General features: G+C 38.3%; 2 protein-coding genes across 2 annotated transcripts in view; one reads left to right on the top strand and one right to left on the bottom strand.

Annotated features, from left to right (window-relative positions):
- The window catches only part of SNAP91 (synaptosome associated protein 91), a 120,233-nt gene extending 107,274 nt beyond the window's left edge, over window positions 1-12,959 (top strand). Inside the window, exons 24-30 of the mRNA XM_075202707.1 lie at window positions 2,892-3,038; window positions 4,444-4,474; window positions 5,153-5,264; window positions 5,843-5,926; window positions 6,444-6,548; window positions 6,685-6,786; window positions 11,616-12,959. Coding sequence (XP_075058808.1) covers window positions 2,892-3,038; window positions 4,444-4,474; window positions 5,153-5,264; window positions 5,843-5,926; window positions 6,444-6,548; window positions 6,685-6,777 — 572 coding nt within the window. The 3' untranslated portion in view covers window positions 6,778-6,786; window positions 11,616-12,959. The remainder of the gene's footprint in view (window positions 1-2,891; window positions 3,039-4,443; window positions 4,475-5,152; window positions 5,265-5,842; window positions 5,927-6,443; window positions 6,549-6,684; window positions 6,787-11,615) is intronic.
- A 3,132-nt stretch (window positions 12,960-16,091) lies between these two features.
- Window positions 16,092-24,417, bottom strand: PRSS35 (serine protease 35). Its single transcript, XM_075202706.1, has 2 exons — window positions 24,107-24,417; window positions 16,092-21,080 (listed from the first exon to the last, which is right to left on the bottom strand). Exon 2 carries the CDS (start codon window positions 21,059-21,061, stop codon window positions 19,787-19,789), a length of 1,275 nt encoding a protein of 424 aa, XP_075058807.1. The 5' UTR covers window positions 21,062-21,080; window positions 24,107-24,417; the 3' UTR covers window positions 16,092-19,786.
- Between the last annotated feature and the right edge of the window lie 3,079 nt (window positions 24,418-27,496).

Raw genomic sequence — 27,496 nt, 5'->3', positions numbered from 1 at the left:
GCCAGGGGGCCCTGAGAAGGCCTGAGGGCTCTTAATCCAGCTCAGATTCTAATGAATTTCGGGTTCTATTCCAAAAAATAAAAAAGAGACCTATCTGTGTGTACCATGTTGTCATCCAACATGGAATATGCCACTGGTGCTGTAGGGGACAAGAGACACAGCTCTAAGTGTAGGGGAAGAACAATATGTTGATGTTTTCTATATTATAATCAATTTAGTTGTTTTCAGCTCAATTTTAATTTGCTTTAAATGTGTACTTGTAATATTTCAGCAGACTGCTGCTTCACTCTTGTGTCTTCTGATTATATAGACCACACTTTTTTTTTTTTCTTTTTTTTTTTGTTAACCTGTAGCAATTGTTTCACATGTCCTTGTGTAACTTCTTGTCCTATGTTTTCACTGTGAGTAGCTATAAAAGTATACTTTATGGATTGTCCATTTGAAAACATCAAGGTCTTCCTTCAGAACTAGCTAATGACCCTTCTTTATAGTTTTCTTTGTAGAATAAGCAGTAGTTCAGCTTTATATAGAAGTAGAGAGTGGCAAATAGGATTGTAGTCCTCTTTTTCATGTTTCTTCTTTGGCTGTTCTGCGACTTGCTTTTCCATTGCAGTACCTCTGATAGTTAGATATCATAATGTCACATTTTTTACAGGGCAGTGGGGTGGGTTATACTTTCGTTATAACATTCTTTTATTCCATTTTATGGTGTGCGTTTTTAGTTTTGTTTTAAACCAATATCATATATATTTTTTTATATCTATAATATAAAAGCCTAGTGGCGCGTGTGTGTATGTGTGTGTGAAAAAAAAAAAAAAACAAGCTGCAGCGCCACCTGCTCGGCAGAGTTATACACTGACCTACTAAATTCTTAGTTTTTTCTTTTATATATTAGATAATGCTATTTTCTCAGAAAGGGCTCATCCAATTGACCTGAAATTTGGTATACTGACAGTATTTGACAAAAAAATTAGAATAGTGAAGTCGGTTAACTTCCATCATCCCCCCTTCCCCCCGTGGGAGGGGTAGTAAAGGCTAAATTTACGAGTTAAGGGCTCAAACTCATTTTCGTGAGGTAATTTTACCTCATGAACACACATTAAAAAGGGCGCTTGCGTCGGGAAGTAACACTCTCCCCCTGAGGAGGCCTGGGCTAGGCCCAAATGCATGACAAGGACCCTTTTAAGACCTTAAGTAGCTTGATTTGACTAGAATGCATGAGTATCATGCACGGGTTAACGTGTGTGTATGTATATATATATATATATATATATATATATATATATATATATATATATATATATATATATATATATATATATATATATATATATATTTACCAAGTATGTTTAAATTGATTGAATACACTTCTTTTAAGCGGATTTGTTGGAGATCTCTTGTTGCAATTTGGGAGTCTATCACATGTCAGGTGGTGGTAACTTCATCAAAGAAGTGGGATAGCTCTGCCCTTTTCTCACCCTGGATAACTTATGGCCTTCATAAGGCCCAGTATAGAAGATGCTACTAAATGGAACTTTGTCATATAGTTGCTTTCTCTTTGCTACCCTTATATTGTACATAGTACGTTCACCCGCCTCACTCCTGTTCCTACTTTGTCTTCTGAAGCTGCTGTTGAACTGTGTGCCTATCTCTTAACCCCACCCCTACCCTCCACACTATTGTATAATTGTTCGTGGTTTTAATGTCTGGTAAATAGCAGTTTTTTATTTGCATGTTTGTTTAATAAATGTAACACAGCACAGGCTAGCACAAAAAATGACAATGTCATTATAATATGCATGGCACAAAGTAATGAAATGCAAAGCTTTTCTGTGCTTCGGGTATCGACATGCTATCATTTTTATTATTTTTTTTTCGTTTTCACACTTTCCATGCTGGGGCTGTTCTGCAATGTTACTTTGGTGAGTTATTATTGAAAACCTGTCACTAAGCACCTGATAGTGCTCCACTTTGGAAGAAGTTTTTATCTTCTAGCGCTATATAACATCGTATATGTACGAAATGTCCTGATGTTTTTCACAATCCACATCTGCAGCGTAAAAATATGTAAATGTAGCATGAATATACGTTAATATTACATGAATTGTCATCTGATGAACTACTGATCTATAGGGATATTTCTGGGCAATTTTAGCTTCTGGGTTCTATACCACGGAGTCCACAAAAAGATGATACTCATTTTGAAGCGAACTTGCTTAAACATGTAAAATTTACTGCAAGAAAGAGGAACCTCTCTTATGTATTGACAGGTATGGCAGAACTGCAAATAGTTAGGAAATTTAGATTGTAAGCTCCTATGGGGCAGGGACCCATGTGAATAATTAAATTTTCTCTGTACAACTATAAATGACTGGCCAATTTTGTAAAACAAATTATTTTATTTTTTTAAATATTTTTATTAAAAAATGCTTTATTCCAAGAATAAAGTATTTTTTTTCCATTCATAATTTTCTGTTCTCACCATCCTGAGATGGCAATAGCAGAAGGAATGGGAGCTACTGCTGGCTGAGACCCCTTCATGTATAGAGCGAAGCCCGTTTTGCCAGAGTTTGAGCTTTTAACCCCATACTAAAAAGGCCAGCAAGAACAGTTTGTTGCAGTGCACAAACAGTACACACAAATTGGGGACTTTTTGTAAAATAAATAAATTAAAATAAAATAAAAAGTTAAAGCTTAATCGCATAAAATTGTGAGAAGTCAGATTCGTGGTTTACAAGTGTTCCTGTATTTTCTGCTTTATAGTCGATATTTATTGGTGTAATTATTATAAATGTGTCCAAATTGGAAGAACTCTGATCTTTTGTATCCATATTAAATCTGCCTCTTGTTTTGTTTGGATTCCTAACATCTTAACTTCATCTCCCCTTCAGTATTTGATGGTTTAGGAGACTTGCTTATCCCAACCATGACTCCCACATCACAGACACCATCGTCTTCACTCACACCAGGAAACAATGCTGGCGGCAGCAAAGGGCTTGGCAGTGACCTTGATTCTTCACTTGCAAGTTTAGTAGGCAGTAAGTACAATGTTATTTCCCTAAATTTTATTCTTTGTAATTAATCACATTCATTTGTAGGATTTGTCACTTCCCTCTTAATGATTATTATTGTTTTGTATGATACAAGTGAAATTCTCTAAAAATGCTAATTTATTTATTTTTTTTATTTTTTTTTTTACTTTTTTATTTTTTTTTGCATCAGTTCTGTGTATGGCTTTTGCATGGGGAAATTTTATACCCCATATCGCGACCAAACTTGCTCCACCACCATACCTGTTCTGTTATATCCATCTCAGGATGGCGGTAACAGGCCAAAGGCATTTGAAACTTTCATAGGCTTAAGATTTCTACCTTTTTTTAATTAAGAGGGACTGAAACATAATCATGGATTTTCAGTTCCAGTGCACAAGTGCAAACTGGCTCCCATGTGTTTACAGTTACTGAGACTGAGACGGAGAATTGGTACGTTAGCTCTTAGCGATCTGGGGCAGCTAGATATCTCTCAGCTGCATTCAGGCCGGATTAACCAGAGGTCTAACTGGGCTAGAGCCCAGCGGCCCTTGAAAGTGCTTGTGTTTTTTTTTTTTTGGGGGGGGGGGGGGGGGGGGTTTCTCCTTTAGAGCTGCTCAGCTGTAGCGCAGCTGGCGGCATTATTCATAGGGCTGGGGGCGTCTACGCCCCTGGCTCCAACTGTCAGCTGGTCATGGAGAATGGCAGGCAGCTAACGGCAAATGTTATGCTGTTAGCTGCCTGCTGTCACTGTAGTCCTTCCGTGGCACGCAGTAATCTCCTTACTTGTGAGAATGAGACTATACTCACTCTCACAAGATCTTCTCAGTAAGGAGATTACTGCGCACTGCGAAAGCACTACAGGGAGTGGAGCGCGTGTATCCAGGACGGATCAGGAATAGGAGGTAAGCGGGGAGGCAGGGGCTCACAGGGGAAGGGGGGCCCTCACAGTATCCTTAGCCCAGGGGCCTCCATTCCCTTAATCTGGCCCTATTTTGCGCACACAAAAAAATAGTACTAAAAATAGAATTTACTTTACAAATAAACTAAACCATTTTAAAAATGTATTTATTAAAAAAATGTTTAATCACATATTGTCCTCATGATGAAGAAGAGTAGTTTTACCCCCAAAATACCCTGGTTAATATTTTTTTTGTTTTGGAGTTTTAAAGGAGTTTGTCAAATTTATCCAAATAAAGTAGTCCCACTTTTAACATTTGTACCTATGGTAGATTACATGATCAGAAAAGACTTGCCCTCAAAATGTTTGTTTGAAAATATACAAGTGTTTCTGGATGACGTCTGTATTAAATTTATAACACCAGTAGTTAATAAAATACATTCTCCATTATCCATCATTGTTGACATACCTGATGCCCACATGTTCTAATGTTGCAAATTGTATACTTTTTAGATCTTGGCATTTCTGCCACTACTGTTAAAAAGTAAGTAACCTATCAACTTCCTCCTAATGTAACAATTGTAATTTTTTTTTTTTTTAAATAAATTGTATATTTACATGATTATGTCTAGAACAGCACATTGTATAACTGTTCAGATATCCAGATGTATAATGCATTACTATCATCTGCATTTATAGGAAAAGTCCTAGTCCTCATACTTTGAAAGTTTTATATATAGAAAAATCTATTTGTCCTTTTAAGTAATTAAACTGCTAAAACAAGTGCATAAAGGGAATTAATTTGTGAACTTTATAACATATATAATTGACCTTAGAAAAGTAGAAAAATTGACACTAGTCATTTGTGGTTTATATAGTGTTTTTCATCACCGCTCAAACATTGGGTGTTTTGAAACTGAAAAAATATAACTTTTGCTCATTAACTTCCTTTACTGTATGAGGGCATATTGTTACCTTTAACAAACGCCCTCTTCAAAATGTTAAAGGAGATGAAGGGGACACACAATGTAGAAGTCAAGGTTTTAGGAAAGTGGTCCTGATGATCTGTATGCTGAATAATAAACATATCATTAGGGTTTTTCTAGATGTATCAAGGTCATGGAGAAATAATGGGTGGATTCTGAGAGTGATTAATACCATCTCATTGCATTAAAATCTCTTTTTAACTGCTTGATACATGATGTATAACTGAATTATTTAGGGGAGACCTTCAGTGGAATGCGGGAGAGAAGAAGCTAACAGGAGGTGCCAACTGGCAACCAAAGGTAGCCCCAGCCACATGGGCTTCCGGTGGTCCATCAACAACCTCTATGGTAATGTCATGGCTGCATATTTTCATTATTTAAAAAATTGTACCAGATATATGTACCTGGTTTTAGTATTTCTTTTCTTTATGTTTAGAATAATTTGGTGTATTTATCTAATATTGGCATTTCTAAATATGCTATTCAGTCTGGACAACCTTTTATTACTCATGGCTTAAATAATATACCTCCTTTTAAGATAGTTTTTGTTATATTACAATATTGTCTTTAACATTTTAATGGTTGGAATCATTGAGCATATATATACACAGGACCTACAACCACAATATAATGAAAACTTTTACACATGAGTAAAAATAAGTAATTTTAGGGGATTTTGTTTGCTATTTAGTTGAATAGCTGCTTTTAGCAAATTTAGATTTGGCTGAATCCAAATGAACCTGCCTACTATCGCATACAAACACTACAATCACAGATAAGATATCATGAACTAGGCCCCTCTGGCTTCAATTTAGTATCAATTAAAGTTTCCACAGAATTTCATTTTTGTCATCAATTTAATTTAATAATGTATGTTTTGCTTCATTCATTATTACATTCAAGTAACGTTATTTCTGGTCTCTTAGCAAGGAGCTGTTCCTCCCGCAAATGCGGGGCCTCCAGCAACAAGTGCTGCTCCAGGTGCACAGCCAACAGCGGGATTTGGTCTAGTAAGTCTACTGATTTTCACATTTGTTCCATATTTTCTGTATACAGTACATGAGTGGAGTAGGAAAATATTTGTGCATTTTGAAGATCTAAAGCTTTTACAGATTTATTTTTTTTCTTACGCTGATCTACATCCAAAGATTTTCAAAGGACTCCTTCATGATATGTTTAATCAAACGATATGAACTTTTTCTTCTTAATGTGACAACTAATCGCTCATGACAATGACTGATCATTTTCCTATAATCGATTAATGCAAACTTGACTTTAAAGTTTATTTAGCATGACCATATAATTAGGAATGTACAAATTACAGAAAAGCAAAGTTAAATTTTAATGAATCTTAAACAAATCTAAAATCTTATACGTGTTAGTAGGAAGTGGAATGCTAATTGCAGGGAAAGTTAATCAATTTAAAAATTCTAGGAAAAGGTAATCATTTTACACATACAATGACAAGTAGTTGAATGGCTAAATATATAAAAAAATAATATATATATTTTCTATACTTTTAACTAGCCTTCATCTGGAACAGGGGTTCCAATGATGCCCCAACAGCCAATGATGTATGCTCAGCCTATGATAAGGCCGTCATTCGGTGGAGCTTCTGTTCCTGGTGCTCCAGTGAGAATCTGATTTTATCTTTTATGCTTTGTGTAGCAATAAAGTGCTTATTTTATCAGATTTCTTGTATTAGCAGCATTAACATAATCCTACATATTTCTATGTATTAACTTGCCCCTTGATTTGTTGCTTGCAGCTATCTCCAAGTATGACACCTGCTTCACAGAGCCCCAAAAAACCACCCTCAAAGGATCCATTAGCAGATCTCAACATCAAGGACTTCTTGTAAACCTGAAAGGTAATAACACCATCACTCTTGCTAGGTTATATTTTTTTTTTGGTGATTTGTTGATTGATTCAGAGAATTGCAGGATAAATTAATGTAATGTAATGTTGGAAAGCAGGGTGGCTAAGTGGTTAACATTTCTGCCTCACAGCACTGGGGTCATGAGGTTCAATTCCCGACCATGTGTGGAGTTTGTATGTTCTCCCTGTGTTTGCGTGGGTTTCCTCCAGGTACCTTCCACACTTCAAAAACATACTAGTAGGTTAATTGGCTGATATCAAATTGACTTTCTGTCTGTGTCTTTCTGTGTGTTTCTCTCTTCCTCTTTTTTCTTTTCCTCCAATGGGGCAGGGACTGATGTGAAAGAGTTCTCTGTACAGTGACGCTATATAAATAGATGATGATATCTTCTACTTTAGAGTTGATTCAGTTGCCTTAATAAAGTGTAGCTTAGCATAAAGTGTATCCATTTATTGAATAGACATCTCAGTAAAATATATTATGAACACAGCTTCGACATTCAGACCTCGAATACTATGAGATTTTCCTTAATTTGATGATACGTCGTTGTTTTTACAAGGCAAAATAAATAAAAAATTGCACTTGTGGGGTAGCTTATCTTTTAATCTGTCTTTAATCTGTTCTATGGTATTTATTTAAATCTACTACTAGTAGGTACACCTTAAACATGTCCATGTCATACCATAGTTATTTTTAAGATTTAAAATACTATATGGACATTTTTATAGAGTCCCTGTGGTCCATTTTCTGAGGTAGACAAATTGGCGTCCTTCTCATTAGTAAAAAGGTGACCCATTTATTTTAACATAACGGAGGACTATTTAAAGTGGTGAATTGGTTGGTGGCAAAACTTCAACTGTGCTTTTACACAATATTTTTAATTCCCTGTGTTGCAAAGTTGTATTGAAATAATGCAGTTTTATTTTATCCACAAATAGACAAAAAAAGGTCTTTTTGTGGAAAAAAAATAGAACTGCATTATTTCAATCCAACTTTGCAAATTCCACACTTGCCACAAGCAATGAGAGATCCTTTTGGTATAAATGGGCCCACTCAGGGATTAGCCGTCCATTTTTACCATTACTACAGTAAAATCTCCACTCGTTTTTCCTCGCACCTCTATTGGGCATAAGGAAAAGTTAGCAAGGGTTTCTGTAAAGATCTCCATGGCTGCGATGTTCTGAGGGCTAATTGAATTTCCCCCTCAATCATGACTGTCAAGCGCTGGCTAGCTTGTACGGGGCTGGTTATTAGCAGAGAGACCCCAAAAATCATTCACCCCCTTGACCCCTTCACTTACATAAAGTGGTAAACCACTCTATGCATTTCCTGTCAAAGTTTTTAGAACAAAATGTGTAGTATGGTATTCCACATCACTATTTCATTTAATTTATTCACTCTGGAGTCTGGGATGAATGGCACCACCTGCTGACCATCAGTCACCAGTTCATCACTCTGCAATTTCATTGTTGCACTCCCAAACCTTGCGAACACTGAATGAGTGGCAACGCCGGCCCTGGATATATGATGATGATGATGATGATTGATTATTATTATTAGTATCCTGTAATTATAAGGTGTCATCCGCATCACTATACAGAATACAAATAGTAATAATAAAACAGTACAGAACATTAAATGAATAATACCAAGATTCTGAGAGCTCCAAGCATAGCTAGTACAGTGAAGTTGGAGCATAAGAACAGCTATAGACAAAAGAGAAGAGGGCCCTGCTCATAACAGCTTACATCCTTAAGGGAAGGCAAATAAATGGCAAGCATAATGGGGAGTCGGTGGAGGGGATGTAGCGCACGAGGAGCGAGTAAGGGACAGGGAAAGAGAGAGTTGAGGAAATAAAGCATGGAGAGATGGTTAGGTGGATGACTGGTAAAACTTATCTGTTCCTCAAAGCTTAAGTGCCTGTATTGAAGGTGCACAGATATGGGGACAGACTGATAGAGCGTGGGAGGGCGTTCCAATGGAGGGGGGCAGTCCAGGAGAAATCTTGGATGCTGGAGTGGGATGAGATGATCAGAATGGAGGACAGGCAATGGTCATTGGCTGACCGGAGGGAGAGTGAATGGAGAGGAGGTTGGGATATATATGTGGCAGTGGAGTGGGAGAGGGCCTTGTGGGTGAGGAGTTTGAAAAGGATTCTGTAAGGGAAGGGGAACCAGTGTACAGCAAGGGAGAGTTGGTAGGCAGAAGAAGAGCATTATGAAAGGAAGAGAAGTCTCAGCCGCGTGGAGTATAAAACAAAGAGGGGCAAGGCGGGAGCGGGTGGAGGCTGGTGAGGAAAAGGTTACAGTAGTCAAGATGGAAAATGATAGTGCAAGGATAATGTTTTTAGTGGTATCCTGAATTGGGAATGGCTGGATGCGAAGTGATAAGTAGTTGTAAGCGACAGGATTAGGCAAGAGATTGAATGTGGAGGGGGCAAAAGAGAGGGAGGAGTTAAAGGTGTCGACCAGGCAGCGGAAATGGGAAATAGATAAGATGGTGGTGGTGTTAATTGATAGCAAGGTCAAGGTGGAATGAAGATGTAGATGGAAGGAAGACAATGAATTCAGATTTTTAAATGTTACTTTTGAGAAAACATGAAGACACCCAAGAGGAGATGCAGAAAGGCAGTCGGATACATGAGAGAAGAGGGGGGGAATCGGGAGAAGAGAGGTAGAGTTGAATGTCATTGGTGCAGAGGTGATACTGGAGACTGAAGAAAGTGTTGGGAAGATCACTCAGGGATGTAGTGTACAGGGAAAATTATAGAAGGCCAATAACCGAGTTTGAGGAACTCCTACAGGCAGGGTGGAGGTGGAGGGAGTGAACCAGAAGTGGATACAGAGAAGGAGCGATTGGTTCTGTCCTCGCATGGTTCACCTCATATCTTGCCAGAGAGGACAAGAGAAAGAAGGGTCTGCAATTGGAGGGGTTATCCATGGTGTCGAAGACCGCAGAGAGGTCGAGGAGGATAAGCAGGCAGAAGTGACCCCTTGATTTAGCCGAGAGAAGATCGTTGGTAACTTTGGCCAGGGTGGTTTCAGTGAAGGGGCCGGATGCTGAATTGGGCAGGGTCAAGGAGGGAGTTGTCAGAGAGTAAGTTATAGGCCTAGGGGAGAAGTGAAATGTTTAAAGGAAGAGGGGACAATGCCAGTGGAGAGTGACAGGTTGAAGAGGTGTGTGAGGTAGGAACAGGCAGTGGGGAGAGGGAGAGGAGGTAGGATGGGATGGGATCTAGGTGACTGGTAGACTGTGTGAAGTTCACTCCCTCATTCTTTCTTCTCCCCCAAGTAGGGCGGAAGGAGTACCAGAGTTGGTGGTTGGAGGATGGTTGAGTGATGAGGGTGACAGAAGAATGATGCAAGGAGGAGATGTCAAGTCTGATTGCCTCATTTTTCTCCTCCAAAATTGAGGCCAAGTCGCTGACAAATAGGCAGAGCGGGATAGGGAGGGAGGGGAAAGTTGAACGTGGCAAAGAGGCAGCGGGTATTGGAGGACTGGAAATAGAGTTGGAGAAGTCCGAGAGAGCACATTTATGAGGGAAGACCAGGTCAAGGGAGTCACCAAGACAGTGGGTGAGGGAAAGGGCCACTGAGTGAGGCCAAAGGAGGAAGAAAGGATGAGAAGTTTGATGGAGACACGAGTTATTAATAGGAATGTTAATGGTATGATGGATGAGAGGTCAAAAGAAAGGTAGTGGTGAAGCCAGGCTGCAAAGTTATCAAGAAAAAGGGCAGGGGGGTGGTAAGTGACTTAAGACATGGTGGTGAATGGGGAGAAGAGACTGAGAGAGTGAACTTCAAGGGAGGAGAAAAAGAGGGAGGGCACAGTAGGAATGACATGAAATGTGCAGTTAGGAGATGGGAAAATGCACACTCCACCTCCTGGACGGTCATCCGGTCTGGTGGAGTGGGTGAAAGAGAGGCCCCCATGGGAGAGCGCAGCGGGGGAATTAGTTTCAGTATAGGAGAGCCAATTTTCTGTGATGGTAAGGAGGTTAAGAGAGTTGAAGAGGTTATGGACAGCAGGCAGTTTATTGTGGAAGGATCTGGAGTTCCAGAGAAGGGGAGGGAGGGAGATATGGATGAGATTGTCAGTGTTGTTGGAGCATATGAGTGGGTTGAAGTTGGGGTGGGGAAAGGGATCAGGGGTGAGGATGGGTATAGGACTGGAGCGAGGAGGCATGGTGAGGGACCAGGAGGGGAGGGAATGGGAGGACTGGCAGGGAGTGGATGAGCGTTATAGGAGAGTGGGCTGGCAGTGGGGAAAGGGTCGTGTGAGAAAATAGGATGTGAGGAGGGTCAGGTAGTGACAAGGTAGTAGAAACAGGAGAAGGAGAAACAGGATGAGAGGTCAGAGTGTAGAGACAGAGGTGAGGAACATCAAAAGATAACATTTACTGTTTTAATTCACTTCTGGTTAAGTAATAGTTACAAGAAGCTATAGTGAGTGCAATACAGGAAGAACAGATAGAAAAGCTATGGTATTATGACATTACTGCACCATAAGGTGGCCTCTGGTTTCTTCCTAGAAATCACTGTGGGAATAGCATGGCCCCTGAAACTTGTGGCAACACTAACCACTGATGAGTATACTAATTATTAATCTGTGGAAATTCCAGCCACACTCTGAAGACATATTATAATTTAGAATACGATGCATGATAATACTATGCTGTTGAGCTCTTTCTGTTGGATAATTACAAAGTTTGATCACAAAGGTAAAAATAATTAAAATATAAATAATAATCCTTATATAACAATTGTACTTATTATGTGAAATGGAATAATTTCTCCTGTGGTTATTATTTTTCCACCTAGATGCTGTTTTGTGACATAAAAATGTGAGTCTGGAGCCTTCGAAGAACAGATTGCTGCTCAGAGTTTCTAAGTGAGCCACCAGTACCAAACCCAGTGCTTAGATTTCTCTCTTCTGAAATGTGTAGCACAGCTGTGAAAGTAAACATTAGAGTTGTGTATTACCCTAGCAGTGACCCGCTACTATATATCATACTTTTTTCTTTTTGTGTACTTGGTTTTTCTGTGTTATCCAGTTTTTCACGAGTGGATGTAACTTCTCCATTGCCTTCTCCGGCTTTTCTGGTCCTCCCAGATGGGGGCTGAATATGCCTCTGTTGTGTGCTGAGCAATCTGGAGCGACGTGTCTGTGTTTTTTGAACGTTTTCAATGTATATAATGTTTGGACACCCCCTGTTTCTTCTATCAACTATGAAATATTGTGCAATCACACCAGAAAACACTCCAATACAAACCTTTGTTTTGTTTGTGTGTGTGAGAACTGCCCACAGGACTAATAATTGTGAAAAAATTGTTTTTTGTGGTACTTTATATGTTTAAAATTATTTGTAAGTTAAAGGAATATGAAAGAAAAAATCTTCCTCCACGTACATAGTTATGCACTTCTTCTATAAAGACTAATCATATCAAAAATATAGAATTTAATGTTTTTTTGTTTTTAAATATAATATATATTTTAATTATATTTTTCAGTTTTTGCGTTACAGCTAGCAGATTGGTCCGTTTTGCAAAATGCACTAAAATAACGGCATTGTGGTTACTGCAGGGCTACTAGGTTACGTGGAGTGATACTTGTCAGAACATACAAAATGAATATATTTTATTTTAATAATCTTATGTTTTATTGTACATTCAAATTCTTGTTTTTGTGTTTATTTAAGCATTTGTTTTTGTTTTTTGTTTTTCTTTGCGTTGGCTGTGAGTAGTTTTTGTACTGTTTGTGACTGAACTTTATGCAGATCAGCAAGGTCTGGCCTTTCTTGTACATATTGTGCACGTTTATTTTCCCGTTCACACACTCATCCCGTCTTGTGCTGACGGCTTGGCTTAAGGTTTTGACGCATACAAATAAGGTCACTGTTGATCAGTGTTACAAGTGGCTTGGCAGCTGTTTGTAGAATTGTGTTGGAAAGAGAAGATGTTCACCTGTTGTAAGTCTCTCAATTTAATTATTTAATCGATGGTTGTATCTGAATTTACTGTGGGGATAACATACTCTAAATGGGGATAAAAGTATTTAAAATCAATTTAAAAATGGCTTTCCTTTGTATCTTGGTTTAAAGACCCAGTGCATGTATGCCCTGTGAGATGCAATAAACACCTTGAACAGAAGCAAATGCAAACTAATGTTTGAGTCTGTCTTGTTTATTTTTGTACTGAAATGCAGTGTACACCTATCACATTTCTGTAATACCCCGTCAAGTTCTGAAGAGATTTTTATGACTATGCCAATAATCTCTGACTGACTAATGGTGACCAGAGGCTGTGGTTTACCTCTGACTGAAAACATTGTCGCAGCATGCGTTCACTTGGTTTCTGAGATTTTCGCTTCACCGGACCGAAGAGACATTGGGGTATATTTACTAAGCGGCGGGTTTGAAAAAGTGGAGATGTTGCCTATAGCAACCAATCGTATTATAGCTGTCATTTATTTAGTGCATTCTACAAAATGACAGCTGGAATCTGATTGGTAGCTATAGGCAACATCTCCACTTCTTTAAACCCGCAGTTTAGTAAATCTAGCCCATGGTCTACTCTGGATGTAAATAGATGAAACAGTAATTCAGAATAGGTTTTGGTTGCATACATCGTCATGGCTTTTATCAGTCCTACCAGTGATCACTCACAATAGCCCATAAGATTAAAATATATGTAAATAACCAGAAAAACTGTTTTAGTATGATGTGACTTCATAACAAATATGGGAACATGGCAAACCGTGGGTTGCAGAAAGACCTCCTGTAATAAATATATCAAATTTAGATATTATGAGAAAGTGTTCATTTTGGAACATTTGGTGCACTTTTGGGGGAAACAATTTGGCACCCCCAAAATACTATTATAACCATCTCCATGTTTATGGACGTCACTGTGGTGTGAGACTACAAGAGACTTACAATTACTGATTACACTGAAAATTCAGCTCTGTCACCTTTCCAAACAAGTGATAACTTATACAAAGCGTTTGGAGCACATGTGGGAGAAAGATATCTTACAAGTTCAAAGTAAAATTATCAATGGAGTAGCTCAGCAAGAGTTAAGTAATGGCTCTGAAATGACCGAGCCATATCTGAGGAATGAATACAATAGAAATGATGTAGTAAGAGGCACAGAATAACCATTCAACCTGAAAGACTTTAAGCATTCCATCCTGGTAGAATAGATTAAAGTCTGCACCTCCTTGCTCTCCAAGGTTGACAATAATCCTGACTCATCTGTTATTGCTGCAAAATGGGATTTCATTGCATACAATTAATTGTATTTACATTTGCAGACAATCCTTTTAATCATGTTTCCCTTGTATAGGTAATGTGTCATTGACATTGAAATGTTGGTGTAACTGTATTTTAGGCAGTTAAATGTGGAGGTAGGGGGGGGGGGTGCACTAACTGGTGAAAAAACACTATGTATATGTTTGATGGTCCATTCTCTGTTCTCCTCATTAAACATAATTTACTCAAATTGAGAAACTACAAAGGCTTTCCATGAGGACTGTTTCAGGAGTTCAGTTGCTAGAATGCTTTTTTTTTTTTTTTTTTTTTAAAAACCAACAGCCCAATCATACTTTACAGCTTCAGGTGCATCCCCTCCAAGAGAACCCGGAGACAAGGTGAAGTACAAGAGTGGATTGAGACAGGGTGCTGCAAATCTCGTCATTTTGGTCCTGCCCCCAATACAAAGTGATGCTCGTTGCATGGGTGAGGGCAAAATAAGGTGATTTTGTGGTGAATCTGGATACGGGGGAATAAGCCTACACATCAGGGAGACCTACCCGGAATTCAGGAATTCCAGTGGCCAAGTATGAGCCAAATTCTTATTGGCCAAAGCAACAAGGGCATGGAGTAGCAGCAATGTTCTGCAAAGTTAAAAGTAAGATGTATACATAAGTGCACAATTAGCAACAACATGCATGTGCAGCTAGACATGGGTAACGCATCTTTCCATAAATTAGATTCACTTTTTGGTCTTGCCTGCATGCAAAATGCATAGATTGATTAAAAAATGTTTCCTTTTTTTTTTAAATTTTTCACGTATTAAACACAGGAACAAGTTTGAAGTAGAAAACTAATGTAAACAAATTATATTTTTAATGGCTAACGATAATGGAAGCTTCCTGGACAGTGAACAGTGCAACTGTTTAAGAGTTCATCGCAACCAATCAGCTTCTGTTTTCAATATCTAAATTGCACTAAAACAATGACGGCTAAATGATAAGGATTCCTTCAATTTGTTAGTAGCTAATCCCACCGTGACCTGTTTCAGTACATCTATTTAACTCTTGATGAAGGAGACCTTTTGTGCTGGCTTGCAATGACTATAAAATATGTTTTTTATATTTTTATTAGCTTTACCTAAAAAAGATAGTTTATATACACATGTTGTTGTGTACACAAAATGTTCTTGCACCTGTACAATAAATGACCTACCTTGAAGCCAAGCAGTACAATACTTATGTAGACTCTGCGCTCATGATATCAATGAGTGGTTTACATGAGCCTTAATTTAGTGCACCTTCTAATATGAAGCCATCATTTAGGTTTGCATGCAAAATTAAGTTGCATCTTTTTATCATTTATTTAATTAAATTGCAGTTTTCAGTATACATTCAGTTTGTAAATAGCAGCTCTTCATTGATAGGGTAACAGACTTAATCTCTTCTTGGACAGCAATGACCAGGTTTTTTACTACCTATAGTGATTGTGTACAAGATTTATAAATGTAGAAAATTAAAATTATGGTTAGTTTTGTTTTAAGCGATACTCTAGTTTTTGGCTCCAATGATGTAGATATATTACGGCAGACATGGTGCATTTTGCCTAAGTAATGCTGTGCTTTTATGCACAAGACTATTCAAGTTACTTTTGATTGTCCTGAAGCTAAATAGTTATTTTGAAGGCAAAACAATAAAACATTAAAATGTCTATTGTACAGTTAAATGAGACAGGTCTTGTAAAACCTATTTAATTTTCTAAATAATGTTACTAAAGTGTACCTCAAAACATTTGCAGTTGCATGTACATGGTGGAGGCAGCCATTTTAAGGTCTGACCAATCTTGATGAAAATGTAGCCTATGAAGTCCAGGACTAGTGGCATCATGTAGCCATGAACGTTGGTGCTATAAAGTGCCTCAGTGATATCAGTAGTTCTTAGAAAATTGATAGGCTACATTGTCCTAAATATTGGTTCAGCCCACAAAATGGCTGCCTCCAAGAGATGGGGACACTTTAAATAGAACTGTACTGTGAGATATACAGAGAGAACTCAAACATAACTTTATTGCAACACAGTGGTGGGGGTTTAAAAATCAATCCATACAGCTAGCCAACAATATGTACAGATGGAAAATTATTGGTAGATGATGTACATGTAGACTAATTCCCTGCAAAATATTACAATTAATACAGAACTACAGTTTGAACAAGAATGCTGAGATGGAAAGAGGGCTTCAGTCTTGGATCTTAACTGCAGACCTGGAATACAGTCATTAAAAATAAAACCCCATAATACTACAACTAAAGCAGTACAGTAAATCATTAAAAATAGGAATCCATTTTGCAAACCAATGCTGAAAACATTTTAAGTCATTACTTTGTTTAGAATCGTTTCACTGTTTAAACCTTATTGGTCCTCTCCCAACATGGAGACTGGGGTAGGACAGCAACACATACCTACCACCTTCATTCACTTTAACATCATAATACTCTCATTTGTACAATCGTGAGTATTGTGGTCTTTTTTAGTGGCAAGCATAAGTGAGGATAATGTGATAGGGTCCCCTAACAAGATGACACCAAAGCTGTCATTCCCGACAGACTGGTAATACCGTCTGCTTCAAAAAGAGACTTCAAACAATTCTGACCAATAAAGATCCCAGCAGGCAACAGTGACGTCCCTTTGAAGGGTGATACTATTTATTCGTACTGTTAAGATGGTAATTTAAGGAAGTGCTGGCTGTACAATAAGCTTTACAAAGCCTTGCACATTGTACAGCCAGTGCCTCCTTAAATTACCACCTTAACAATGCGAATAATAGTGTCGCCCTTCAAAGTGACATCACTGTAGCCTTGCGGGATCTTTATTGGTTGGAATTGTTTGAAGTCTCTTTTTGAAGCAGTCGGTATTGCCAGTCTGTCGGGAATGACTGCTTTGGTGTCATCATGTCGGGATATGTCTTGTCAGTGTGTAGATCATTGCTGTAATGACTACCACTGCCCCTAATAGTGCAAGAGCTGCTAGGTTTCTGTCAAACTTATGCTGCAATATTTAATGTTTATCAGACCTCTATATGAATCGATGATCCATTACCAAAAAAAATGTAATTGATGTCGTTTTGCAGCACAAATAGAAAGGAATGCTGTTATAATGAAACCTATGGTATACCCACAGGAGCAAGTGCAGACATGTGACCGTGACAATATAAGATTTCACCAAAATATTTATATTTTATGTGAATACATCACTTACAAACACTTCATACAGTATATGTAGCCCTGCTCTGGAATAGTCTACAAATCACATTGCTATGCAAGGAGGACTGAGCACAGGAGCTGCTGTTAAAAATGGTAGTGCAGGTATCTCTCTTCATAATATAATCAGCAAGTCTGGTGTAGTTGGAGGATTCTGCGACCTGTCATTCCTCACAGTGCTTGCCTTTAAATAAATACAAAGTGTGCTGACAGGTAAAATGACTACAACTGACACATTTGTTTAACTGCTACTGATAATGAACTAAAAGATTAATAAAATGTAATAATTTGAATCAAACCATTACAACGCTACATACCAGTGATTGATGTTCAGAAAAACGTATTGGCTTAAACAATGAATTCTGTTTTTTTTTTTTTTTCCATCCAGAGGAGACTAAACACTGGAAACTTTAACATTTTATTTAATGACTGTATCAAAGAACAATACAATTAAAATGGTATAGACAGAATACAAAATGAAAGAGTCCAAAAGGTATATTCAGTAAACTACAGGTTTGAAAAAAAAAGTGATGTTGCCTATAGCAACCAATCAGATTCTAGTTATTTATTACATTCTGCAAAATGACAGCTAGAATCTGATTGGTTGCTACAGGGAACATCTCCACTTTTTCAAACAGTTTAGTAAATATACCCCTAAAACTTTCACTGTTTAAGATAAGGATCCCAACCATGTTGCATAGTAGATGTCAGCTATGTTTCCTGACCGGTTTGCCAGATTGTATTGAGCTCCAATGGTAAGATAATTGGTGCAGAAAAGTGAATAACCCCCACCTTATAATAAAAAAATATCTTTAATGAATGGCTAAATATCGATAGCACCATAACCATTCTTTCCAATATATGTAAAATTACTATACAGATTTATGTCCCTGTTTAGCACCATATATTTAAAATTTTATAAAGTTTTAATTTAAATCATGAATATGATCATTCTGGTGTTCCAAGGAAACATGGCCTCACTGATCTGTGAATTGTATTGATTGGACACAAAACGGTTCTTCTATTTCTGTAACTACACAGTATTCATATACTAGATTCTGCTGAAAATATTGATCCCTATAGTTCCTGAAATATTGACTTTTCAACAACGTTAACTAATGACAATGTACTGAATATATCATTTTGTATTGGCAGTAAAGCTACAATGAAGTACTGGGTTGGTTTTAGTTTCCATGCAACAAAACCATGGTCCTATTTAATATTGTATGTTTTTTCTGCCACTATCCATAGACAATATTGCAGAAACCTACATCATACTTTTCAGGGCGTTATACAACAAGTACAACACCCTACTTACATTGTTTGTAATAATCATGTTAGGAGTCAGTTAATTCAAAACCATGGTGCACAGTTTCTGCAGCCCCACTATTGTGGATGAGCCATTCTTAGTTATTTCTATTTTACAGTTTGCACTATTACCAAAGAACATTTAGATGGTCCATTTACACTATAAACACTCAACAGGTATCTTTACCAAAATATAGTTTAGGCTATTTAAGTGTGTACTGTAATACAGTGCATTTAATGAAACTTATTTACTCTTTATTATGATCATCACTTTTCACCCCTGTGGTTGTAACACCAGAACAGAATATAGCTGTTGAGATGCTGTCCATATACCCCACAACACTCCAGTCTGATTGGCGTTTCCTCAGATATAAACTTAGATGGATGGTATGAATTGACTAAGCTCTGGGGCAGGAGCACAGCAGATTGAGCCAGAACGTGCAGGCAGGAGACCAGCATCCAGCAGGTGTTACTTTTATCCAGAGCCCCAAACACATTACAACAGCTGAAACATTATTTTAGGTGGAAATTCTCCATATGACATTCAGGATGGTTCAATCATTTATACACACATACATGCAATCACTAGATGTTTTTGTAATGTAACATTATACTCAAAGGTATACAAATTAATTTATCAGCAGCTGCAAGGGCCGAGCATAGAAACGAACCAGGTTGTATGGAGTGATCTTCATTACCTTCAGTGACTATTATCTATTGCATGATGGAACACAGTGAATCATGTAGCACAAGTTTGTAGGGCTTTTTTTTAAAATGCAAGTACACCTAATTAATAATTGTTAACAGGCAGTCTGAATTTGTATTTGATAAACGGGTAGTTTGAAGAAAATGTAATATACTGAAGGACAGTCCTGAGAGTGCTCTATACCTAGAGAATCATTGTTGACTGTCCCCCAAAAAATACTTTGTAGAAGAACATTCTATGGTGTAGACATTACCACACTCATAACCTTTTTCTCCTAAAAAAACCCAATATCCGGATTTGAATACATATAGGTAGCTGAGTGTTTCTTGTCCAACGTATAATGTAGACCACCTTTTTATTAGTATTTTTTCCTTTTTAAATTCTGCTGTATCCTTTTATAAGCAGTAGGTGAAACAATAGATGAATTTTCTTTAAGTTGCATCCATCAACTTCAGATGTGAGACAACCAATTTCAACCTTGAGAGCAATCCGCATTGTTCCCGTGTATCCAGAGACATATCTGGGCATATTTTAGCGGAGTAATTCTTACAGCTACATTGTAATCCTGTTGTTCGCTACCAACTTCCACCCACTGGTGCCCTGAATAGATTGCAATGATTTTTCGCTTCCATTTTTTCTTGTTTGGCTCTTTGAGACGGATATAAATACCAGAACCACTAGAGCCAGGTTCTGCATCACAATACTGATAAAACAATTCGCTAGATTCCTCTGAAACACTACAGAAACGGTACACCAGCTGCCCAGGTCTGTCGTCATCAAATCCTGAGAAATGTACTCTGCTTCCAGGCATCTTCTCTACTTCAGGACTAATTCCAAGTTCCATGTACTTCTTTTTTTGTGGACGTTTCAGTTCTAGAACAGCATAGTCATAGTCCAGGGTCATGTTTTCTGATACCTCCTTGAACCACCCTTTGGGAATCTGAATAGCTTTCACTCTTGTCCACTGGAAGGAAGGTTTTCCAGCCATGGAACCCTTTTCTCTTCCAGAACCTGTGCTTTTCATCTCTATGTCTTCTGCTGCTGACCTTTTCTGGACTGATTTCCTCCTTTGTCTTTTACCATCCTTTGCTGGAGTATCTTCATTATTAGGGGTACTTTCTCTGTTTTTCTTTGACCCCTTGCGTTTCTTGCCACCCCTCTTTGTTCTGATTTTAAGGAGTCCAACCCGTAACTTTTTGGCATTTTTAATATAATCCGTGCCATCATGTACACAATGGGCAGCTGTTAAGACATGTTTGGGTGAAATAAGAATGCCACTGCATCCAGAAGACAGCTTAACAGCAGCACTAAAGGGATAGTTGGTCATGAAATGCTTGTCTGATATACTGAACCTGCTGTCTGTGCCATAAACCTGCCTTTTTCTGCGATTGAGTTTCTCTGACACATTGGTCTGGTTTAAACTTTCAGGCAGTTGGGTTTGCACCTTTACTTTAGTCATCGTGCGTGTGCCATTGTCAAACATAGTCTCGTAGGAAAGATAATTCTCAAGGTCATGTAGAGTAGGTGGTGGCAAATTCTTCTGACATTCAATTCCACAGGTTCCATGGAGTTCCAACTGTGGCTCTGCATTGAATATTGGACTGTTTAGATGGACGACATCTGAACTGACAATGTGAGGTATTTCTTTGATGTGCCAGCTGTAGCCCCACTGGCTTGTCACGTCTCCCTTACTAATGGTTGACATTAGAATAGAGAAAAAGAGGAGTACTAGATGTAAGTGATCCATTGTATCCAAATGTTTTAACCTAGAACAGAAAGAGGCACAAGTAAGAAGAAAGTATTTACAGATAATATAAATATATCGCTTTAATTGCATAGTGAACAAAACATTTTAAAAGTATTGTTTTCTATGTAGATTACTTATGTTTTAAATGTATGGAGTAGTCATTTGATCATATGGATTTATTTACTCTGGTGTGTTTGCTAGCTCAATAAAGATGCAATTATTTCACACATTATTCTCTACATAAGAACAAGATATAATGTGTTTCAATTTCTTACCCTTACAGTGCTCACTACCAGGACACTTGTTCAAAGAAAAGTCCACTTTTTTGGACTATTTTTATCCTCCTGAAATGGGTACAACTAAGCCTATTTTGTAAATAAAATGTGTATCCTATCTTCCATCATTAGTTAGATACATTCTATAGCAGTATGTATCTAACATGTACCTGTTATGTATGGCTTCTCTTCATGGTGTTGGGCATATACAGTTCTTTTCAGACACCTTGCCTTCACCTTTAATTCTTCTGCCCAATATCAGCTACTTTGAAATGCAGAAGACTGCATAAGCCCAACCTCCTGAAGACCAGACAGTTGTATAACACCTATTCTGGGAGCACACTTGGCCGTGCCTTACCTCAGAGACGGCACCCACCAGACATTCATCCCCAGCCTTGCTGCTTCTTATATTTGCAGACAGAAGGTGGTATAATATATAGTTGGCATTGCAGTTACAAGATAGATGCTGTCAGTGGACTTTTTGCTAAATTTTTATAGGTAGAAGAGAATAGTAACCTCTGCTGAAAATTTTAACACATACACTGATCAACAAGCTGAGGACACGATCACTTGCAGAATGACCTGAAACAGCTTAAGAAAAATATACTGATAATGAGGAGCATTGTTCCAGTGATCTCAATATCACTTTGCTGACTTCACCCAGGAGATGTTTGTCTGCAGCCAAAGTTGGAGCAGACTTCAAAATGTGATCTAACATAAGCTAGGGCAAAATTTGGGAGTAGGGAAACATGTCCTGGATGACATCATGTTGTTTGACTTCTGAACTCCTATGTGGTGCATCTCTTCTAAAACATATTTTCTGTCTAGCTGCATATGTAAGTCAGGGCAGGGAGATGGCACAAGACACACAATAGCACTTACTTTCCTATGGTGCAATCCAGCTAAAGTCAAAAGGGCAGTATTTGTGCTTTTACAGATCATACTTTTCACTTTAGTACTCATGGGAATCTTGGCAGTGTTAGACAGGGTGACACATTCCAGGTTTGTCTCACATGCTAATCCCAAATATTTTGCTTAGTAACTTTTTTTTATTTATTTTTAACCTCTCAGGTTCGGAATTTAGTACGTTATTCTATGCATGAAAGCTAAATGTAGTCATGATACTGAGCGAGTTAATGTGAATTCATTTAAAGCACAACATGTCTTTATGCAATAATGTACTAAAACATTTCATGCAAGTGTTAAATATTGCTGGCTGCAAATGGATGACATTACCTGTACATAACGGATATGTAATTACACTCATGTAAATTGTATTTTGATTCATTGCAGTCAGGTGTTCACTGTTCCAATATTTTTTTGACAAATTAAAGTACGTTATTTTATATCTGGGACTAAGCATACATGAAATCAAACCATCTATTTCGAAGATTTTTGGAGACCCTTTGGTCAACAGCTGTCAATATATGTTTGATTTGTCAAGTTGTAATGCTTATTATATCCAGTAGGTGGCAGCCGAGACTAACAAAGTAAAAACGTAAGCTGCAAAGAATTTCTATCCTTTTCTTGTGTTTTTGGTGCATTTATTTGTACATTTACAGTGATTTGATGGATACACTGAGTAACGTGGTGTAAAATAAGCATACGTTTCTCGTGGCTCTGTAACAGTAAAAATGTTCTAAAAATAGTCACTCCTGTAATATCAAAAAATTGGGAAAAAATAGTCGTGAGCTAATGATGTGCTAACATCTAGTCTCTCCCAGTCATGATCATTTCTGACCTAGATAATGCTATAACATTGTAGTACTACAGGAGCTTCTGACCTAGATAATGCTATAACATTGTAGTACTACAGGAGCTTCTGACCAAGATAATGTGCTATAACATTGTAGTACTACAGGAGCACTCACTCCCCACTGCAGGTGTCATTGTCCTCTACAAAGCACTGAACCTTCTTTATATAGATGTCACGCACACAATATACATTAGTAGAACGTGCATAGTGTGTTGTAATAATAATGTGTCTGTGACAAGTACACATTACATTAATTACGTGATCTTCCAAGCTCGGTAAAGTCCCTTGTGCACAATATTGTTTTATGTGCTTGCAGTCCTGTTTTCTGAGAATTACGATTTATTTCCAGCAATTAGTAGACAAAGGATAAGCAAGGGAGAATTTAACAGGGGTACCATATTTTTGGGTCGCGTCCTGAAAACACAATACTGTTTTGTTTTCTGGTTTATCGATTACAGAAATACGGAATAATAATCCCATTACGTTTGAACAAAGAAGTATAACAAGAAAGCTGAACAAGACTTTTACTCCAGCGCTTGAGGGATGGGACAGCAGAGGTGGACTTACCCTGCACACATACAGCGCTTGTTATATACAGCCTGAGCTTTCAATGAAAATAAATACTTGTCTGCAAACTTCGACAGGATCCTTAGTATCTAGAACTGCAGCTCCTGTATTCTGCACGGTTGATGTCTAATACTGTACATGTCCATGATACCACATTACAATACTATACAATTAACTTAGCTGTTTCTGCATTCTGGTTTAAAGCTTTGCTGTTGTGAAGAGTAACTATATAGCTGCAGGATATCTTCCTTTCCTACAGAATTCCACAGATGTCTCATTCCCCAGACTTGGGGTAAGGTGGATTGTCCACTGAAGGTTGCAGGCTGAATAGCATCTGACACACTGGGAAGTGGTATTCTCACATGTTTGGGAAAGATAACTGCAGGTGATTGAAGTAGTCACTCATATTAAGCTCAGAATACATTTTGGAATTGTGCACGGTCTTACCTACTGAAGAATTAACATCCAGGCGCCCAGGTCCTCATTGCCACTTTGTGCAGAATGCTGATGTAAACCTCCTCTGGAAGAGGTGTGAGAGAGCCGAGATCCAATCCTGGAGGTAGCAACAGAACTCACTGCACCTCCAACTCATGCAGGAGAGGGGAGGACCAGGCATAGGAGGGGAGGTATGGGAAGGGCAAGCAAAGAAGCGAGGGATTGGGGTGGAACAGGATAATGCTCAGTCTTCTTATTCGACATATGAGAAGACATCTGAGGATAAAGCAATTAGAAGGAGGGGAAATCAAGGTACCAGACCAGGCTGCCTTTTATGTAGGATTTATACTGGGAGGCCGTTATACCAATGGGACACTGATTCTCACTACAGGCAGGGGGCGAAAGTAAGCAGCAATTTACATGTAGTGTATGAAATCACATCAAACGGAATGTACAGAAATCTAGCTCGGTAGAGCCATCCTTAGCCGGCGATACATGGATGCATGTGAGAGGTCCCTGCAATTTCTGCTTTTATATTTCATCCCTAGCAGCTGTGATCACACATCGTCATGGGCTCCGAAAGTGGGAATTTTACTCTTTAATGTAAAGTGATATCAAACAGGGATAGCTATAGGAAATGATACATTCACTTTACATATTAAGCTCAGCTTCACAGGGCGTCCTTCCACCGGTGTGTATGTTGCTGTATGGTTATCATTGTACGTTTAGCCTTAGCACCATTATTGTATAATGTGGAATATGTAATTTTAGTACATGGAAATGTGTGTCCCTGAAAAGCCCCTGTTCTTCAATGCTGACCAATTGTTGCGAACAATTCCTCCAATTCGGTATACTACAATTATCATGACCAATTATTATTATGTGAATGTTGTACGTTAGTATTAATTTAAGAATAATATTTAAAGTACAAAAACAACATTATAGCCGTGTTCAGTTAACATAGTATAATAGAGATGAGTCCAGCAGCAAAGGGTCCCAGGGTTTTTGTTTAAATAAATGTAACTTTTTTGAACTATATTATCTTAAGTATAATAAGTATGTAACTTTTAAAAAAACATTGACAAATCAAGTGGTGACCCAATCCATTAACCATTCTATACACAGAGCATATACAAATGGTTTCTATAGTTAGTATAAAGATGTGGTAAGGACTAGAACCCAAATACAGATAGATATATTTGTCATGTTGTTATGTCAGCATTTTGTCATTCCCATGTTTTGCTTCCACATTATCAGTATGCCTTTAAGAACTTTCAACAGAACCATTTGTTTACTTACAGTTAAAGTGGGAATTATTTATTCTTAATAAAGTAGAATGTGATCAAAATCTCAGGGGGAAAAATAATCCATCCTCCTCTCATCCGTCTGGGGTATGGTCGGCAAAAATGCGCCCAGCATACTAATAGCTCAATTACAGTTTGATGGGTGGGCTGCCACTTCCCAAATATATTATGGGTCTGAGCTCATATGATTAAAGGGAAGTTCTATAAACATGCAGTTGTGTAATACCGCTTTCATACTGCCGCCCCGGCAATATCCTGGGTTTTTCAAGCCGGGTTTTTGCCGGGGCTCGGAGCGTCCCAGCTCAGAAACACCATTCATACTGCACCTCGGACCCGGGAATTTCCCGGGTTGACCCCATTCATACTGCACAAGTCTGTGCCCTGGCAATTTGTGGGAGTCATCACCAGAGCAGTTTTCATTGGCTGAAAAATGGTGATGTCATTGAAAGGTGACTGGTTCCACGGGCTCCCACCGATGACATCATCCTCCAGAGACAGGCAGACAGCCAATCAGCTTGTTTTCTGTGCAACCTGGGTTGAAAAACCCGGGTTGCACCATTCATAGTGCAGGCAACCCGGGTCCGACCCGGGAATTACCCCTCGATAAATCCCGGGTTGAAGACCCGGGTTTTTAGACCCGGGATTTTTGACTTGTACCATTCATACTGCACCAAGACCCGGGTCGTTTGAGCTCGCCCCGGCAAAAACCCGGGATTTTGGTGCAGTATGAATGGGGTATTAGTGAGTGTAGGACAGATCTATGATGGGGGGTTAAGGCAGAAGAGGATTGCAGACCAGCTACTACCATAAAGGGCACGCTACTTTGTAGACCTTCAATCAGGTAGATGGCTGAGATATTTTAATTGCTTAGAAATTGTTCATTTTATACTGTTATTAAATAGGTAAACTGCACAACTGACAGGTATACTTAAACTGCAGACCGGGCCTGTGCCTGACAGTGACATTTGATCTCTTCAGCCAATGATATGATCAACGCACACTCCTTTGCTTCCATTTGGATTGCCAATATTTTTTTATTTAAAATGCAGAATACCATAAGGACATGAACAGCAGGCACAGTTATGGAATGGGAATGCCATGTGTCAGGCAGCCCATAAAATAGGATAGTCCACCCTTTACCCAGTCCCTGTGTGATAAGTAGATGATGACGGATGGTCCAAGTTTGCCAGGAAAATCCCTGCACTTACCTACAACATTCCCTATGGTTTAAGCATATCTCCACTCAAGTGACTGACATTAAAGCATTGCACTTGTCATGCTATGCAGTATGCAATACTATAATGCCTACTTTGAAACAGAACATAATTTTACATCTCTATTGTGATAGAGTTAGTTGAAGGAAAGGAGGAATGGTGTCCTCAGGAACTGCATTTTAGATTAACATTATATGAAAAAATAAAACTGATGTTCTATAAATACTATAAACGCCCTCTTGTTGAGTAAGTGTCATGTCTAACAGAAGCTTTGAGTGAATCAATTCACAGTATTAACATAATAATTTCATGACAATAAAATCTACAATTGACCAATTTTTATTTACACCCACCATGTTAATTGATACAAATATTCAAAGAAATACACTGATTTATACATAATACGGTATCCTGATATCAGGGGAGGGCTGGCAAATTTTAGCCTAGGGGGCAAGACTTGACTCAGCAGCCTATTAGGATCATTTTAAAGGAAAAAAAATGCAGATGACCCAGCCCAAGGTAGCCCACTGTGGGAACGGCCCGGGGGGCAGATGCCGCCCAGCCCAGCCTGCCCCTGTCTGATATATATATTTCTGCCTTTGATAAAAAATGAAAATAATCTGTACTATAAGCATATTTATTTTTATTGTTAAGGGATATTATTTAAAAGCATAATCTTGATGCAGACTTATATGTGTTTTATAGCTTTGCTCTCCTTGGGGTCCTATAGGTTCTGACTTCCAATCTCCTTAGACACCAGGGGGTAAATGTATCAAGCTGAGAGTTTTTCGGCAGGTTTGAAAAGTAGAGATGTTGCCTATAGCAACCAATCAGATTCTAGCTATCATGTTGTAGAATGTACTAAATAAATGATAGCTAGAATC

The sequence above is a fragment of the Mixophyes fleayi genome, chromosome 3 (assembly GCF_038048845.1).
Source record: "Mixophyes fleayi isolate aMixFle1 chromosome 3, aMixFle1.hap1, whole genome shotgun sequence".
In the NCBI taxonomy this organism is placed as follows: domain Eukaryota; kingdom Metazoa; phylum Chordata; class Amphibia; order Anura; family Limnodynastidae; genus Mixophyes; species Mixophyes fleayi.
Note: the sequence above shows the minus strand (reverse complement) of the source record. Positions and strands in the feature narration are given on the sequence as shown.

What these genes read in the sequence shown, in the direction of transcription:
- PRSS35 (XM_075202706.1), bottom strand. Translation starts at nt 21,061, where the DNA reads ATGGATCACTTACATCTAGTACTCCTCTTTTTCTCTATTCTAATGTCA.